At 39.9% G+C, this 19,852-nt stretch overlaps 1 protein-coding gene across 6 annotated transcripts in view; it reads left to right on the forward strand.

Moving 5' to 3' along the window:
• MTUS1 (microtubule associated scaffold protein 1) overlaps positions 1–19,852 on the forward strand; it is a 174,412-nt gene that overhangs the window by 58,448 nt on the left and 96,112 nt on the right. For all 6 annotated transcript variants that reach the window (XM_058720073.1, XM_058720071.1, XM_058720074.1 and 3 more), the window contains exon 3: positions 12,106–12,301. In XM_058720073.1, coding sequence (XP_058576056.1) covers positions 12,106–12,301 — 196 coding nt within the window. The remainder of the gene's footprint in view (positions 1–12,105; positions 12,302–19,852) is intronic.

Here is a 19,852-nt window from a genome sequence, read left to right on the forward strand (position 1 = left end):
ATTGGTGATTGTGTGTTAGATAAAGGAGGTGGTGAATTACTTGAAAGGAATTGGTATTTTTTGATAGCTCCTCTGAACCGCTTTGCTCAGCAGGTTTTGTATATTATTATTCTGTCATTAAATTTTCCCAGTAATATATACATCATCATTCACTCTTTCCAGTAACAGTGGGCCAGTTGTCAGCCACATTTAAAGGCTTCAGAGACATTATTTAAAACACACAGAGCTGGTAAGAACTAAAATCTAGATTCAGACTCAGGGCTCATGACTGGAATCCTGACCCTTTCTGCTTCATACACCACAGGGTTTCAAAATTTGGCAGAATATAGGCTAGCAAGGCAGAGTAAATTTGATGTAACCAGCTTACAAAAGTGAATCTTTAACAAAAGTGTGGTTTACTTTTTAAAAGGTTTTCTCTGGGGGATTATCTTAACCAGCTTCATGTAGAAGTAGATGTTTGTAGTTTGTGGACATTGACCTGCTCTTGGGGGCCGATTTTATGTAATGTTCTTAGGATATTACACTATTGGTTTTTTTAGTCAACCCTGTGATACTTTAATTTTTTAATTTTAATTCCAGTATACTTAACACACAATGTTAGTTTCAGTTGTACAATACAGTGGTTCAACAATTCTGTACATTACTCAGTGCTCATTGTGATAAGTTTACTCTTCATTCCCTTCACCCATTCCCTGACTCACCTCCCCTCTGGTAACCACCAATTCTTTGTAGTTAAGAATCTGTTTTTTGGTTTATCTCTCTCTGTTTTCCCTTTGCTCATTTGTTTTGTTTCTTCTTCTTCCTCCTTTTTTTTTTTTTTTTTTTTTTTTTTTTTTTTTTTAGTGTTTATTTTTGAGAGAGAGCGAGAGAGAGAGTGCAAGTGGAGGAGGGACGGAGAGACAGGGGAGAGAGAATCCCACAGTAGGCTCTGTGTTAGCAGCCTCCAGAGCCCCACAGAGCCTGCCATGGGGCTCCATCTCAGGAACCCTGAGATAATGGCCTGAGCCAAAATCAAGAGTTGGACGCTTAACCAACTGAGCCACCCAGGCACCTTGGCACCTCTGTTTTGTTTCTTAAATTCCACATACGAGTAAAATCATATAGTATTTGTCTTTCTCTTATTGACTTATTTCACTTAGCATTATACTCTCTAGTCTATTCATGTTGTTGCAAATGGCAAGATCTCATTTTGTTTATGGTTGAATACTATTCCATTGTGTATACACACACGTATACACACACACATTTTCTTTATCCATTCATTGATTGATGGACACTTGGGATACTTCCTTAATTTGGTTATTGTATTATTGTAGATAGTGCTGCAATAAACATAAAGGTGTGTGTGTCTCTTTGAATTAGTGTTCTTGTACTTTTTGGGTAAATACCCAGTAGTGCGATTACTGGATTGCAGGGTAGCTCCATTTTCAACTTCTTTGAGGAATCTCCATTGTGTTTTCCACAGTGGCTGCACCAGTTTGGGTTCCCACCAGCAGTGCACAAGGGTTCCTTTTTCTTTGCATTCACACCAACACTTGTTACTTCTTGTGTTGTTGATTTTAGCCATTCTGACAGATGTTAGATAATATCTTAATGTGGTTTTGATTTGCATTACCCTGATGATAAGTGATATTTTCATGTATCTGCTGGCCATCTGGATGTCTTTTTTGTGTCTGTTCATGTGTTCTGCCCATTTTTGAATTGGATTATTTGTTTTTTTGGTGTTGAGTTGTATAAGTTCTTCATATATTTTGCATACTAACCCTTTATTAGGTATGTTATTTGCAAATGTCTTCTTTCATTCCTTATGTTGCCTTTTAGTTTTGTGATTGTTTCCTTTGCTGTGCAGAAGCTTTTTGTTTTGATGTAGACCCAGTGGTTTATTTTTGTTTTTATTTTCCTTGCCTTAAGAGACATATCTAGAAAAATGTTGCTAACTGCTGATGTCCGAGATATTTCTGCCTGTGCTCTCTTCTGGGATTTTTATGGTTTCAGGTATCACATCTAGGTCTTTAATTCATTCTGAATATATTTTTGTGTATGGCGAAAGAAAGTGGTCTAGTTTTGTGCTTGCATAGGCTGTCCAGTTTTCCCAACGCCATTTATTGAAGAGATTGTCTTTTCTCATTGTATATTCATTCCTTCTTTGTTGAAGTTTATTGACCATATAATTGTGGGTTTATTTTGGAGCTGTCTTATTGTGTTCTGTTCTCTGGGTGTCTGTTTTGGTGCCAGTAACATACTGTTTTGGTGACTAATAGCTTTGTAATATAACTTGAAGTCTGGAATTATAATACTTCCAGTTTTGTTTTTTTGTTTCACAGTCGCTTTTGGTATTTGGGGTCTTTTTTGGTTCCATACAAATATTACAATTCTTTTGTTCTAGTTCTGTAAAAAAAAAAATGCTCTTAGTATTTTGATAGAGATTTCATTAAATGTGTAGATTGCTTTGGGCAGTATAGACATTTTAATATTTTTTCTTATCTATGAGCATGGAATGTCTTTCCCTTTCTTTGTGTCTTCTTCAATTTCTTTCATCAGTGTTTTCAGATAGAGGTCTTTCCCCTCTTGGGTTAGGTTTAATGCTAGATAGATTATTATCTTTGGTGCAATTGTAGATGGGGTTCTTTCCTTAATTTCTATTTCTTCTGCTTTATTATTAGTGTATAGAAATGAAACAGACTTCATAGGGTGCCTGGATGGCTCAGTCGATTAAGCAGCTGACTCTTGATTTCGGCTCAGGTCATGATTTCATGGTTTGTGTGATCTATCTCCCTCTCTCTCTTCCTTGCTTGCGCTCTCTCAGAATAAATAAACTTAAAAAAAAATGTAACCGATTTCTGTACATTTTTTTTTTTTTTGTATCTTGCAACTTTACTGAATTCATTTATCAGTTCTAGTAGTTTTTGATGGGGTCTTTAGAGTTTTCTGTATATAGTGTCATATCATCTGCATATAGTGAAAGTTTTACTTCTTCCTTACCAGTTTGGATACCTTTTATTTCTTGTCTGATTGTTTTCACTAGGACTTCCAGTACTGTGTTGACTAAAACTGATGAGGGTGGACATCCTTGTCTTGTTCCTCACCTTAGGCAAAAAGCTCTGTTTTTCCCCATTGAGTATGATGTTAGCTGTGGGTTTTTTATATATGCCCTTTATTATGTTGACAATGTTGCCTCCAAACCTACTTTGCGGAGGGTTTTTTTTTTTTTTTAATTGTAAATGGCTATTGTACTTTGTCAGATGCTTTTTCTGCCTCTATTGAAATGATTTGGTTTTTATCCTATTTCTTATTTTTTTCCCTCTCTCTTCTTGATGTGATGTATCGTGTTGATTTGTGAATATCGAATCCCCCTTGAATCCCACCAATAAACCCCACTTGATCTTGGTGATTAATTTTTTTTTTTCAACGTTTTTTTTTTATTTATTTTTGGGACAGAGAGAGACAGAGCATGAACGGGGGAGGGGCAGAGAGAGAGGGAGACACAGAATCGGAAACAGGCTCCAGGCTCCGAGCCATCAGCCCAGAGCCTGACGCGGGGCTCGAACTCACGGACCGCGAGATCGTGACCTGGCTGAAGTCGGACGCTTAACCGACTGCGCCACCCAGGCGCCCCTAATTTTTAATGTATTATTGGATTTGGCTTGTCAGTATTTTGTTGAGGATTTTTGCATCTATATTCATCAGAGATATTGGCCTATTCTCTTTTTTTTGGAGTGTCTTTATCTGGTTTTGGTGTTGGGGTAATGCTGGCCTCACAGACTGAATTTAGAAGTTTTCCTTCCTCTATTTTTGGAATGGTTTGAGAAGAATAGGTATTAACTCTTCCTTAAATGTTTCATAGAATTCACTTTTGAAGCTATCTGGTCCTGGACTTTGTTTGTTGGGAGTTTTTTGATTACTGATTCAATTTCATTGCGTGTCATTGGTCTTTTCAAATTTTCTATTTGCTCCTGCCTCAGTTTTGGTAGGTTTTATGTTTCTAGAAATTTATCCATCTCATCTAGGTTGTCCAAATTATTGGCAGGTAGTTTTTTATAATATTCTCTTAGAGTTGTTTGTATTTCTGTGGTGTTGGTTGTTATTTCTTCTCTTTCCTTGGTAATTTTGTTTATTTGACTCTTCTTTTTTGATGAGTCTGGCTAGAGGTTTATCAGTTTTGTTGATCTTTTTAAAGAAACAGCTCCTGGTTTCATTGATGTATGTTTGTTGTTTCTGTTGTTGTTTTTGTTGTTCTTTCTGTATCTTTCATTTATGCTCTAATCTTTATTTCTTTACTTTTGCTGTTTTGGGTTTTGTTTGTCATTCTTTTTCTAGCTCTTATAGATACAAGGTTAGGTTGTTAGCTTGCAATTTTTCTTCTTCATTAGGCCTGTATTGCTGTAAACTTCCCTCTTAGAACAGCTCTTGTTGCATCTCAAAGATTTGGGGCCATTGTATGTTTTCATTTTCATTTGTTTCCATTTAATTTTTTAATTTCTTCTTTGATTTCTTGGTTGACCCATTCATTGTTTAATAGCGTGTGTTTTAACCTCCATGCATTTGTGCTCTTTGCAGATTTTTTCTTGGGATTTTGAGTGTCAGAGCATTGTGGTCAGACAAGATGCATGATATGACTTTGATCTTTTTGAATTTGTTGAGACTTGTTTTGTGGGCTAATGTGATCTATTTTGGAGTGCATTAGAAAGTTTGTGTATTTTGCTGTTTCAGGATAGAATGTTCTGAATATATCTGTTAAATCCTTCTGTTCCACCATGTCATTCAAAACCATTGTTTCCTTGTTGATTTTCTGTTTGGATGATCTGTCATGTAAGTGGTGTGTTAAAGTCCTCCACCATTACTTGTTTTAGTATCAATTAGTTCCTTTGTTACTGTTTTATGAATTTGGGTGTTCATGTTGGGTGCATAAATATTTATAATTGTTACATCTTCTTGTTGGATTGTCCCCTTTATTATCACTTCTTTGTTATTGTGTTTTAAAATCTATTTTTTCCGGGGTGCCTGGGTGGCTCAGTCGGTTAAGCGTCCGACTTCAGCTCAGGTCACGATCTCACGGTCTGTGAGTTCGAGCCCCGCGTCGGGCTCTGGGCTGATGGCCCAGAGCCTGGAGCCTGCTTCCGATTCTGTGTCTCCCTCTCTCTCTGCCCCTCCCCTGTTCATGCTCTGTCTCTCACTGTCTCAAAAATAAAAATAAACGTTAAAAATAAAATAAAATAAAATCTATTTTTTCCAATGAAATACACTACTCTCCTTCTTGGTCTCTTGTTAGTCTTTGTTTTAAGTCTGTTTTGTCCAATGAAAAATGCTACTCTGGCTTTCATTTGACAGCCATTTGCATAGTAAAGGTTTCTCTGTCCCCTCAATTTCAATCTGCATGTATCTTTAGGTATGAAATGAGTCTTTTGTAGACGGCACATGGATGGATATTGTTTTTGTAATCTATTCTGTACCCCATGGCTTTGGGTTGGAGAGTTTAGTCTAGTTACATTCCAATTACATTCAAAATAATTATTGATAGGTGTGTATTTATTGCTATTTTGTTACTTGTTTTGTGGTTTTTGTAGTTTTCTCTGATCTTTCTCTTGCTCTCTTTCACAATTTGATGGTTTTGTTGGATTTAAAAAATTTTTTTGAATGTTTATTTGTTTTTGAGAGACAGAGCATGAGTTGGGGAGGGGCAGAAAGAGAGGGAGACACAGAACCTGAAGCAGATTCCTGGCTCTGAGCTGTCAGCCGAGAGCCCAATGTGGGGCTCGAACTCAGAAGCCATGAGATCATGACCTGAGCTAAAGTTGGATGTTTAACTGACTGAGCTGCCCATGTGCCCTGATTTGACAGTTTTCTTGAGTGAGATACTTAGATTCATTTCTCTTTTTTTCTTTGCATATCTGATCATTGTTGTTGTTGTTGTTTTTTGGTTAACATTAGGTTTTTTGTGTAACATCTGCATATGGTAGCCTATATGAAGTTGATGGTCGCTTAACTTTGAACCTATTCTTTACTCTTCGCACCAACCCCCCAGCACATATTAGTTATATGGTGTCATATTTTACATTGTTTCATTTTGTGAATTCCTTGTTTGTTTTTTACCGAAATACTCACTTTTACTTATTTTATGTTTTATCCTTTTCACAGTCTCACTTATGATCTTTCTTTTCCATGCAAATAGTCCCGTTTTGTATTTCTCATAAAGGCTGGTTTAGTGGTCATGAACTTGTTTCGTTTTTGTCTGAGAAATTCTTTATCTCTCCTTCTATTCTGAATGATAGCTTTGCTGGATAGAGCATTCTTGACTGCATATTTTGCCCTTTTAGCACTTTGAATGTATCATGCTACTCTCTTCTGGCCTGCCAAGTTTTTGCTGAAATATCCACCGATACCCTCATGGGATTTCTCTGCTCTGGTATGTAGTTGTATTTTATCTCGTTGCTTTCAACATTCTTTATCACTACTCTTTTCCATTTTAATTCCTATGTGTCTTGGTATGGACTTCCTTGGGTTGATTTTTTATTTATTTTTTATTTTATTTTTATTATTATTATTTTTTTTTGTGGGGATCTCTGTGCCTGCTAGATCTGGGTATCTGTTTCCTTCCCCAGAATAAGGAACTTTGCATCTATTATTTCTTCAAATAAATTTTCTGCCCCCTTTTCTCTCTCTTCTTCTGGAATCCTTATATTGTGAATATTATTACACTTGTTGGAGTCACTGAGTACCCTAAGTCTATTGTCAGTTTGCATAATTCTTTTTTCTCTCACTTGTTCAGCTTGATTACTTTCCATCACTCTGTCTTCCAGGTTGTTGATTCATTCCTCTGCTTCTTCTAGCCTGCTAGTTATTCCACAAGTTTGTTTTTAATTGCAATTATTGTATTCTTCATCTTTGATAGGTTCTTTTTTTCTCTGTGTTAAGGGTCTCCCTGATGCCTTCCATTGTTTTTTCAGGTACAGGGAGTATCTTCATAATCATTACTTTAAATTTTTTTTTTTCCCAATATATGAAATTTATTGTCACATTGGTTTCCATACAACACCCAGTGCTCATCCCAAAAGGTGCCCTCCTCAATACCTATCCCCCACCCTCCCCTCCCTCCCACCCCCCATCAACCCTCAGTTTGTTCTCAGTTTTTAACAGTCTCTTATGCTTTGGCTCTCTCCCACTCTAACCTCTTTTTTTTTTTTTTTCCTTCCCCTCCCCCATGGGTTTCTGTTAAGTTTCTCAGGATCCACATAAGAGTGAAACCATATGGTATCTGTCTTTCTCTGTATGGCTTATTTCACTTAGCATCACACTCTCCAGTTCCATCCACGTTGCTACAAAAGGCCATATTTCATTCTTTCTCATTGCCACGTAGTATTCCATTGTGTATACAACCCACAATTTCTTTATCCATTCATCAGTTGATGGACATTTAGGCTCTACTTTAAATTTTCTATCAGGCATATTATCTCTGTTTCACTTAGGTCTCTCTTCTTCTGTCCTATTCTTTCATGTGGGACATATTCCTCTGTCTCCTCATTTCACCTAACTCTGTGTTTGTTTCTCTATGTTAAGAAAGTCGGCTATGTCTATTGCTCTTGAAAGTAGTGGGCAGGGCCCACACTTTTAACAAGGTGGTGTAGATCCTCTTTACAGGAGACTTCACCACTGCCTCCAAGACCAGGCCAGCCTGAGTTTCTACTGCACATGCATTAGGGACAGGGTGCCACAAGCTGTTCCCACAGGTCCCCTTCCACTGGGGTTGTGTAGCCACTATGGAGACCAGCGGCTGGCTGAGGCAGTTCTGGGAAGCATGATGATGGGATCTTGGTGTCACAAGCTGTGGATGCCAGTCCTTCTCCTCAGGGGACACTTAGTCACTTTGGAGACTGAGGCAGGCCCGGGTTGCTCCATGAAGCGCCTCTGGGTGGGGGTGTAGTTTTAACAAGGCGCATACATCCTCCTAGGGAAGTCAGAGATGCAATGGTGGCAGGGTTTCCCTGGGTCTTCTGGGGCGGGAAATCCACAGCATCAGGACTGAGGCAAGCCCAGCAGGAGGGGGCAGAGCATGGTGTAAGCAAGTAAGGTAGTGAGTGCTGGCTGTTTCCTGCAGTTGGCCATGTGATTATTTTGGGGGTGGGGGAGGGAAAAGCTACCTGCCAGCTCCTTTGTCCCTTGAAAAGTCCCTCAGGGAACTCTGAGATTAGTAACTAACTTTCCCTCCTGTGTACCCCAGGCATTTTTGAAATTGCTGCTTCTAAGCCCTATGTCCTTGGGCTTTTTGTTGTGTTATCTCTTTAAGGTTAAGGACTGAGCTTCCTATTGCCCTCTAGGCTCTCCCTCAGCACAGAGCCTGCTGATTTTTAAAGTTCTAGGCTTTAAGTCCTGCTAGTTTTAAGAAGTGGGAAATTCTGCCCTTTTGATTTCCAAAGCCAAATGCATATGGGATTAGTTTTCCCCATGCAGACTTCCTCGTGTGATAGTCTATTTCTTGCCCCTCTCCTTGCCTATAGCTCCCTCCCTCCCAAATCCAGACCATTGGTGTTTAGCTCTCTGCTGGTCCTACACTCTATAATGTGACCTCTTCTCCACATTTGGTTGTGAAGTTTGTTGTGCTAGTCTTGGGGTCATTTTCTGGGTTATTTGCACTGAAAATATGAGTGTTATCTAGTAGTAGTCTTTTTTTTAAATTTAATTCATTTTTTAAATTTACATCCAAGTTAGTTAGTATATAGTGCAACAATGATTTCAGGAGTAGATGAATGCCCCTTACCCATTTAGCCCATCCCCCCTGCCACAACCCCTCTAGTAACACTCTGTTCTCCATATTTAAGAGTCTCTTATGTTTTGTTCCCCTCCCTGTTTTTATATTATTTTTGCTTCCCTTCCTAGTGTTCATCTGTTCTGTGTCTTAAAGTCCTCATATGAGTGAAGTTGTAGGATATTTGTCTTTCTCTGACTAATTTCACTTGGCATAATACCCTCTAGTTCTGTCTATGTAGTTGTGAATGGCAAGATTTCATCCTTTTTGATTGCTGAGTAATACTCTGTTGTGTGTGTGTGTGTGTGTGTGTGTATGTGTGTGTACACACACACATACCACATCTTCTTTTTCCATTCATCCATCGATGGACATTTGGGCTCTTTCCATATTTTGGCTATTGTTGATAGTGCTGCTATAAACATTGGGGTGCATGTGTCCCTTTGAAACAGAATACCTGTATCCCTTGGATAAATACCTAGTAGTGCAGTTGCTGCGTTGTAGGGTAGTTCTATTTTTACTTTTTTGAGGAACCTCCATACTGTATTCCAGAGTGGCTGCACCAGTTTGCATTCCCACGAGCAGTGCAAAAGAGATCCCCTTTCTCCACATTCTCGCCAACGTCTGTTGTTGCCTGAGTTGTTCATGTTAGCCATTCTGACGGGTGTGAGGTGGTATCTCATTGTGGTTTTGATTTGTATTTCCCGGATGATGAGTGATGTTGAACATTTTTTCATGTGTCGGTTGGCCATCTGGATGTCTTCTTTGCAGAAATGTCTATTCATGTCTTTTGCCCATTTCTTCACTGGATTATTTGTTTTTTTTTGGGTGTTGAGTTTGGTAAGTTCCTTATAGCTTTTGGATACTAAACCTTTATCGGATTTGTCATTTGCAAATATCTTCTCCCATTCCATTGGTTGCCCTTTAGTTTCACTGATTGTTTCCTTTGCTGTGCAGAAGTTTATTTTGATGAGGCCCAATAGTTCATTTTTGCTTTTGTTTCCCTTGCCTCCGGAGCTGTGTTGAGTTAGAAGTTGCTGCAGCTAAGATCAAAAGAGGTTTTTGCCTGCTTTCTCCTCGAGGATTTTGATGGCTTCCTGTCTTACCTTTAGATCTTTCGTCCATTTTGAGTTTATTTTTGTGTATGGTGTAAGAAAGTGGTCCAGGTTCATTTTTCTGCATGCTACTGTCCAGTTTTCCCAGCACCACTTGCTGAAGAGACTTTATTCCATTGGATATTCTTTCCTGCTTTGTCAAAGATTAATTGGCCATACATTTGTGGGTCCATTTCTGCGTTCTCTGTTCTGTTCCGTTGATCTGAGTGTCTGTTCTTGTGCCAGTACCATACTGTCTTGATGATTACGGCTTTGTAATACAGCTTGAAGTCCATCTAGTAATATTCTTGGGACAACATGAGTTTAGGTTCCTGCTCCGCATCTTCCCTGGAAGTCTTGCCCAATTAAACTTTGGATTCACCCAGTGTATGATTTCAACTGTAGGTAGCATGGGGCTTTACATATCTGTATTGGAAATTAATCTACTTATGACTTACTTACGCAAGGAAAGAAAGGTACGAGTGGGGAAAACACAGCATAGATGTTAGAAGTATGGATCTTAGAGTTAGATACACTTTCAGATTAGCTCCATCATTCATTGGCAGAATGACATTGGGCCAATTACCTAGTCTCTACAAGGCTCAGTTTTTGTAATGTAAAGGGAGAATACAAAATATAACTTACGGTGTTGGAATTTTTCCTTGAATGAAGCTCAGAGTGTCACCTCCTCTATGTAGAATGGGAATATTTATTGGTTGCCTACTGTATACTATGTATGATCGTGATTGTTGGGATATAGGAAAGAAAGCTACACCTTTGGCCAAACCTAGTGTCTGGTATGGTAGGTGATATTAGAAGATAAAGGGGACTAAAAGGGGTTGTTAAATACTCGTTGGGAGTATGTATCAGCTGTTGTGCTGCTTGGGCGGTGGGATGGGGTGGTGGCCTTGAAGAGGGCTGTCAAGGAAGGCTTCTAAGGGAGCTAGTTTAGTCACTTTGAATCAGAAAAGTATTCTGGGTGGAGGAAATAACACATACAAAGAGGAAGAAACACGAAAAGATATTCTCATTTAGGGGATTCCAGGTAGTGACTGTGATGGGAGGTGGGGTTGCAGAAATGTGAACAGTAAGGAATAAGCTGATGAAGCCACCAGGGGTTGCCAGATCCAGAAGGGCTCACTGTGCCTTGCTGTTAAGAGTTGACTTTATCTGGAAGACAGAGGTGAGCTACCTAACCCAGTTTGGCCTTTGAGGAGATTACCTTAGCAGTGGAGTGGAACACAAATTGGAAGCTGGTGAGACCAGAAATCCTAAGGATGTACTTTCAGTAATCCTGGGAAGAAATGATGCAGGCCTTTGCTAAGATGGATGGGAAAGGGAAAGAAGGCTATTGAGAGTTGAAGAAGTAAACAAGGAAGCACCTAGAAATAGCTTTCATTGTTTATGTTGGGCTCCTGGGTATGTTGTGATGACTATGGAAAGAAGTAAGTTTTGAGATGGTTGGGTGAAACTAGTTTAATGTTAGAAACTGCTTCGTATTCTTCTGTAAAATGTAAACATTTGTTACCTTTTATGATAAAGGTAACAACTTCTAGGGTTATGAAGATTAAAGGGGTTGAAACATGGATTTTGAGCTTAAAGTATTATTCTGTAGGGGCTATATGTTGATCCATAAAAATGACAATGATATGATTACTGTTGGCATTGCTAGGAGGAGGTGCCTGAAGTGTGCTAAGTGGGTAGGTAAAGAAAGAAGCTAAATACAGGAGAAAGGCAGGAGAGTGCTGGCTAGGACATATGGACTTCACATACAACAGGGTGTAGGTGCTGGTTGAAACAGCGGACAAGGTCACTTAAGGAGAGCATATGGCAAGGAAAGAACAGGGTCAAGTGTGGGACCCTCGGGACAACTAGCATTGAAAGGTGTACAGAAGAACAGGATCCGGAGGAGGAATAACCAGACAGATAGAAGGAAAACCAGGAGAGTGTTCTGTTAGAGAAACTGAAGAAAGATGGCGTCCTCAGCATCAGATGCTATAGAAAGGCCTCAGGGAACAGACTGAGAGCTGCAGCTTGACTTCAGCTTGTGGCCCTGGGCATCTTGGGAATAGTTCCGCTGTTGGGCATAAAAGATCACAATGGATTGAAGAGCAAACTATGAAGAGGTTTAATTCCTTCATTCTAAAAATGAAAATTAAATAACCCTGTGGCATATCTGCTTAGAAAGAAATTGTCGTTTTGACATAGTGCCACGGGAAATGGTATGAGGAAGGTATAATCTGGACTAAAGTCTTAACTATTTTTTCACAGGGTTCTGCTTCAAAAACTGCAGTCACCTCAGGTAGGAATATTTCCAAGCCTGACTCCTCCAATTTGAGGAAAACACCTGGTTCAAAAGCCAAAGTGGGGCCTTCTGTTTCCTGTTTGAGGCGGAATAGTGACAGTAGAAATCTCAATTCTGACCGGGCCTTATCTCCTCAGAGGATCAGGCGTGTGTCCAGTTCTGGTAAGAATAAAATAAATCAGTTGTGCCTTACAGCAGTTTACAGATAATTTAAATGTAAAATTAGGCATGTCAGAAAGCAGAAAGACAGGTTTTGGTTATAACACCAACACATTCTGTCACCAAAACATTGAGCCTTTAGTGGACCAGGGAAGGTAGAAAAAGAACTCATAGACACAGCTCTTCTCTTTGAGCAGTGTAAGGGCTAGTTGGAGAAAGATAGAGGTGTGTAAGCCATCTTCTAAGTTATTCAGAGGAATCGTAAATAAATACACAATTGGGTGCTTGTTATATAATTTCAGAATTAGAAAAATTTTTTAATAAATGATTAAGTGTTTAATAGTACTTACGTGTTACACACTAAACTGATGGTTGGCCCTCACCATACGAAAAGAGATGAGTTTTTTCTTGAATTTTACTGAAAGATGTATTAAAATTTTTCAGGGATAGGAGAGTGACTAAAAAGTTAAAACTTTTCTGAAATGAACTTTTATGTTGGTTTATATTTTAGAAGTAGTAGGGTTTAAAAAATTTTTTTTATTTATCTTTGAGAGAGAGCACCAGTAGAAGAGGGGCAGAGAGAGGGAGACACAGAAGCTGAGGCAGGCTTCAGGCTCTGAGCTGTCAGCACAGAGCCCGACGCAGGGCTCGAACTCATGAACAGTGAGATCATGACCTGAGCCGAAGTCAGATGCTCAACCGACTGAGCTACCCAGGCGCCCCAGAAGTAGTAGATTTAAAGTCATGATAGGTTTATGAAATTTGAGTGCTGTAAGAGTAGCTGTTAAGTGTCTTACTAAAAATTTGGCTGATGGTAGAGATTTCTCTGGGTTACAGTTCAGAACAGGAAATGGAAAAGTCAGCCTATTTCGTAGAGACTAAGACCGAAGCACTGCTAGCCATTCCAGTTGACTGAGAACACTGCAGGGAACACCCTTTATTTTAACAGGTCCAACCTGGAGCAAATTAAAGGCATGTCCAAAGGATTTAGAAGTAAGTTCCTGTATAAAAATAGTGTCTACTGTTGAATGGTCTGGGGAGGGGGGTGGGTGGAAAAAGTACCTCTAGAGTGATGTGTCAACACGTGTGAGAACATTTTGCAGAAACTAACAAAACCAAACACAACACGGGATCTCTTTCCTTCTTGACACCTTGGTAGTTTTAGGTTTTATTTTCCAATCCTATCGTAAAGCCTCTTGTGTGAGAAGTGTATAATGAGCCTAAGTGTCTTAAGGATGATTTATTTAGATTCAGGCCTAGCCTCAAGGTCTTGAGGTTCTGAGGACCAAACTCAGGAAGAAGTATGGATGGAGAAAGAGAGATCTGAAGCACGTTTTCATTCCCAGCCCTAGAGGAGCTGAGCGGGAAGAAAAAATTCACTTGAAGTCTTCTTCACTGGGGAGAGAAACAGAAGAGGAGCAATGATCCTGATTGGGGATGTTGCCACACTTGGGGAGGTGAGGCATAAGTGAGATCAAAGCTTTAGTTCTTACCGGTGATGCCAGATAAGGGTCATGGGAGTTGGCAGATGCTGGGGAGCTCCCTTGTCGTCTGGATGTTAGGAGAACTTGTGGCTCGGTGGCACTAGAGAGCCATGGGCACTGGCAGCATGGCCTGTAGTTACGGGCCCTGTGTTCTCATACTGCTCTGGCACCAGTGAGCTGCCCAAGCGAGTCGTGTACCCACCCTGGACTTCAGCTTTGCATTGCGAAATGTGAGGGTTTCAGAATGTGAGGCCCTGTCATCTTTGACAGTCCTTGCCTTTCCAGGGGCAGTTTGGAGCTCCCCTAGCTCTCTGAGCAGCGGAGGCTCCTAGTATGATTCTCTGGACCACATGATGCTCAAAACCCAGAAAACCAGAAGTGCACATACTTGTAAGAGAGTAAGCCAAGGCCTAGGATAAACAGTAGTCCCCAGCTATTTGTGGTTTCACCTTCAGTGATTTCAGTTAGCAGTAGTCAACCGCAGTGCACAAGTAGGTATTGTTAGAATGCCAGTAGGAGCCTGACCCCAAATCATAATGCCTGCGTCATTCGTCCCACTACATCCCATCCGGTAGGCATTTTATCTTCTCACATGATCACAGGAAGAAGAGTGAAGATATTTGGAGAGAGAGCACATTCACATAACTTTTATCATAGTATATTGTTATAATTGTTTTATTATTAATCTCTTTCTGCACCTCATTTGTAATTTAAACTTTATCATAGGTATGTACATAGAGGAAGAAACCAGTATACGTTGGGTTTGGGTCTGTCCATAGTTATAGGCATCCATTGGAGGTCTTGAAACACCCCTGTGTGTGGTAGGATGAGGTTCGAGGGAACTACTGTATTCTGAAAAATGGGATACTTTTATGTAAGTGATAAGTTTCAAAAGAGAGTTCAGCACTTTTTAAGTCCCTTTACTGTATACTATATAATTTCATGCCGTACGAGAAAAGTAGGTCTGTGTACTCGTAATGAAAAGACAAGTTTATTGAGGTTTTATTAACCCGTATAAAGACACTTGATAACTAAAAAGTCACATACTCGAAGTTTTCAACCTGAGTTACAAACTAAGTTTTCATTTACCTGGTGGTTTTCTGTACAGAAATGGGGGCAAAAATCATGTAATTAGAAACCTCATGCATTTGCATTTGATTTTATATTTTAACTGTTGGAAGACTAATGTGATTATGCTGTACTTAAAAACAAAACAAAACAGCAACTAGCTTGTTTGGATGCTCACAATACATCGAGAGGTGTTTGTTGTGGGGGACAGGAAACTTAATCCCCACAGAGTTAAAGTAGATCAGAAAATCAAGGAGCAAAAACAATGTGCCTTTAGATCATTGAGAGAGCATTGCCATTTATTGTACAATGCAGTGTTTGTGTAGTAGACAATTGAAACCAAATGGACATCCTCTGTACTGTGTATACAAAGTTACTCTACTGAAAGGTAAGCAGCAGGAATGTTCCAGCAGACTGGGGCTTTCAATAAATCCTTTCAGAGAACTAAGTAGAAAACCAGACCTGGAATTGAAGTAGCCATTTTCTTGAAGCTTTAAACTGAGGAGGAGAAAGAATTGTAATTAAAGCCAATGAAGCTCTTCCATTTTACTTGTCAGAATCTAGAAATTGTAATGTATGACATGGAAACTATAGCTAACACTGCTGTATGATATATATGAAAGTTAAGAGTAAATCTGAACAATTTTCATCACAAGGAAAATATATATATTTTTTGCTTTTTATTGTGTCTATATGAGCTGATGGCTGCTAATTAAATTTTCTGAGGTCATTACTGCACAGTGTATATAAGTCAAGCCATTAGACTCTACACCTTAGACTTACAAGTGATGTATGCCAATTAGATCTCAAAAAAAGTAGAAGAATAATTTTAAAAATCTGGAGATTGGTATGAGACCAGATTGTGAGTGATAACAAACCAAATTCAAATTTTCTTTGTGTAGATTATGTGTATGTTTTAACCACTCCAATTAAATGAGATTGTGAGGAAAACTATCATAATAATAATTATAATGCTGATGATAGCACCTCACACTTACAAAATGCTTACCAAGTTCCGGGCTCTGTCTTGATCATTTCATTTATAAGTGCATTTAATCCTCCGAATAGTTTTGTGAGGCTTCGCCTCATTGTACGAATTGAAGGAAATCGCACACAGAAGTCAAATAATTTGTCAGCATCATGCAGCTAGAAAGTGGCAGAAGTAAGATTCAAACCAGACAGTAGGACTCTGGAGCCCATGCTCTTAACCTTCACGTTATCAGTCTAGAGAACTATTCTTGGGTGGAACGACGAGTTTTGGGGGAAAAACACAAAAACAAAACCAAAAAACCTCTCAAGCTCAGCTGAATGGTGTAAAAACTTGGCAATTCTCTCTTCAGGCCCTTGGCTTAGAGTTCTCTGTCATTTTACCCTAATTTAAATGATGTTATGTGGTTATTAGAAATTAATGCTGCTGAATAAATAACTACATAGTTAAATATTTCATGATTGATCCAGGCATCTTCGGAGACCCATCTGCCACCCTCTTCTGAAGGCATTGCCAGTGTCGACCGGGTTTTAGGTTATAAATGTGTGTGTCCCTTGATACAAACATGTAATAATCCTTGCAGGGACTAGCTTGAGCCGGGTAGGATTACGGAAGTAGGCCACTCCCTGCCTTGTGGATCTGGTAACCTACCTGGGGACAGCAAATGCGTGCTGATGACGCCACAAGCAGCACGAAAGGGTGTATAAAGGGTGTGGAAAAGGCCTCTGAGTGCTTTTAGGACTTTGTGAAAAAGAAGAATGTCCAGGGGCTTGGTCTGATTACACCAGAGCCTGAAGAAGGGCCTCATGAAAGAAACAGTCTTTAGTTTTTTTTCTGGACAAAGAGAAATAACATTTTAAAAGGGTAAACCTTTGTTTTAATTCAGTTTATTGTGGGTTAATAAAATAAATTGCTCTCAGACCAGGAGTACATCCCAAACTTGTCACGACTTGCCTGGCATTACAGGCTTCTGTGCTTTCTTGCTAAGGTGTTTTTTTTCTTAGTTGTCTTTTGTAAACTAATTTTGTCTGTTGAGGGTCAAAGGGAATTTAAGATCTTTTCAGTGTACTTCTATATCATTTCAGTCTTCTCTAGGTGAGAGTTTGAGAGAACTAGCTTGCAAAATTATGAGAAAGATACTTGGATAAATTATTACAAACCAGAAAGTATCACGTAATAACTTATTCTAAAAGCTAACTTTAACCTATTGCCTACAGATGTTTCTATATGTACATATAATTAAAATACTTTTTAAAGAAAGTGTCTCAGGGTTTTTTGTTTGTTTTTTCATAAAAATGACAGTCGTAGTGATGTTTTTGAGCACCAGAGACCTGTCATGCTGTCTTCTAAGCTTTCTAAATGGCTACTTTGATTTATTCTTACAACTCATGAGATACAGATAATGTCTAATTTCATTTATTCTTACAACTCATGAGGTATAGATAGTATAGCTATCCCAATTCTGTAGATAAGGAATTGGAAGTTTTGAAACCTTAAGTAACTTGCACAAAGTTAGAGTTAATAAGTGGCAGACACAGGGGACAGACCCTGCGGTGTTGTGCTGTGCCCTGAACCTCTCTGACATATACCCCGTTGTCCGACACACTGACTTGCTCATTTAATGAGTGTCGATTGAGTGCCTGCTTGTGCTGGGGATGCAGAAATGCACAAAAGAGATAAATTCTTGCCTTGCAGAGCTTAAATTCTAGTCAGGTGAGTTGAAAAATTCAGTAAATAAGATGTTGAGAATGTACGATGATAGGTGCTGAGAAGAAAAGGCAGTGAAGGGCGTGGCATCTTAGTATCAGGCAGTTGAGAAAGGCCACACTGAGCAGGGGACAAATGAGCCAGTATCTGAAGGTCCAGGAGGAGAGAGACCTTGGGATATCAGATGAAAGGCCTTCGCCGGGCAGAGGGAACAGCAGGTGGAAAGGTGGAGGGGAGGCGGTAGGGGGGTGCTTGAGGGACAGGGAGCTGCCCAGCATGTGTGGTGGGAGCCAGGGAGGACGGATGAGGCCAACCAGGTAGGGTTTTACAGGGAGACCAGTGTCTTCTCTTTTATTCCTTCCTGACATTATGAATTCTTGATTGTTTTACGGGCCTTCCATTCAATTCTTCTCCCTTGGCAAGTAATTCTGGAGAAGATTGCTTTATAGAATGACCTATAAGTGAGGCTTAATATGTCACTAAGCAGTTTCTGTTGCTTTATGAATTGGAGAAAAGTTTTGAGAGCCTGCTGTGTGCTGGGCTGTCTACTGGATTCGGAGACTACAAACGTGATTGATAGGCCCTTTTAACAATCTCATTGGTTAGAGGGTGAGGTGAAAAGAGGTGTTGAAGCATATGATTTCAATGCAAACTCCTCATTCTTCAAACTGCAGCTGATCTGTCCTGGCCTCTGTGATACTTGGCCTTTATTATGCTACTATAATCATTTTCATACATGTCTGTCTCCTAATTGTGAGGCCCGTAAGGAGAGTCCATGTCCTAGTTGTTTTTTGTTTGTTTATTCATCTTGGAGAGAGAAACAAACCACGTGAAGGGGAGGGGCAGAGAGGGAGACACAGAATCCAAAGCAGGCTCCAGGCTCTGAGCTATCAGCACAGAGCCTGACACGGGGCTCAAACTCATGAACCATGAGATCATGACTTGAGCCAAAGTTGGATATTGAACCGAACTGAGCCACCCAGGTGCCCCGTGTTTATTATTATTTTAAAGAATTCTTAATTTTTTTTCAAATGTTTTTTTTTTAAACTTATTTTTGAGAAAGAGAGTGAGCACAAGCGGGGAAGGGGTAGAGAGAGAGGGGAAGGGGCAGAGGATCCAAAGTGGGCTCTGCGCTGACAGCAGCCAGCCTAATATGGGGCTCAAACTCACAAACTGCAAGACCATGGACCAAGCCAAAGTTGGACGCCACCCAGGTGCCCCCAGGTGTAAGTTATTTTTATATTTTTCATTGCTCAGCACAGTGTACCTATTATACAACACATATTTAAAAATGTTGTCTGGCCTTATTTGAATGGAAACTTATGTGAAGCACTGTGTCCACAGTGAAGGGAACACCACTAACTTGGCCGAAGGGCAGATTGGAGAATAGTGATGACATTTGAACTGGCCTTGGAATGTGCCTGTAGAAGTTTTCCAGGCATGGAAAGTTGCTGGTATTCCCAAGGGTGGGAATACCCTGTGGTATTGCAAGTGGAGCCCTATGAAAGGGTATGATGTGTTTGGAAACATTGAGGGTAGGATCCACATGTCTGGAGTCGATTGAGTGTTGAGGTTAAGTGATGGTGTCCCGAGGATGTTTGAGGCAGGTCACTTCTCTCATCGTTGAGACACAAACTTACAAGAGTTGTACCAGTGTGTGGGAATAAGAAACAGTGAAAATGCTAAAAACGTTTTGGACAAAGGGGGTCTGGTAAACTTCCTTTGGGGAAGAGTCTCTTGTGTCTCTGCCACTTTCTTGTTGGGTGACCAAGAAGCGAGATAGGGAACAGAGTAGCAAGAAGTGGTTAACAGGAGGACAGTGATGGGTTTAGTTCGGACCATGCTGAATTTGAAGAGATCAAGAAGCACCTCAAAGGGCGTAGGGATGTTGGAAGGTTAAAACAGTGCAAATGTGTAGTAGAGGGTAAGGAAACCTATGGGAAAAGAGCCGATAAAGGTAAGAACATCAGTAATGGCTGACAGTCAGATGATGAAAGCATCAGAATGCATCCAGAGCACCCGTAACTAAGCCTTAGAAATAAAGGGAAGGCAGCAGTGTGTAGGGATAGACACAATTGGAGATTAAGTAGGGAATTTTAAGAGTCAAGTGTCAGAGTAGTAGCCGTGGGTGATGGGCTGGACAGCTTCCCCCCCCCCCCCCCACTTTTTTTTTTTTTTTTTTTTGGCAGCTCACTTTTATGAGGTGAGGGGATTTCTTTGACGTGAGTTTGTGCAAATTCTGTTGAGTTGCTTATTTTTGTAACCTTAGAACAGGAAATAAGATGATCTTCAGTTTTGTGTCTCAGT

This window comes from Neofelis nebulosa, chromosome 3, assembly GCF_028018385.1.
Source record: "Neofelis nebulosa isolate mNeoNeb1 chromosome 3, mNeoNeb1.pri, whole genome shotgun sequence".
Lineage (NCBI taxonomy): Eukaryota > Metazoa > Chordata > Mammalia > Carnivora > Felidae > Neofelis > Neofelis nebulosa.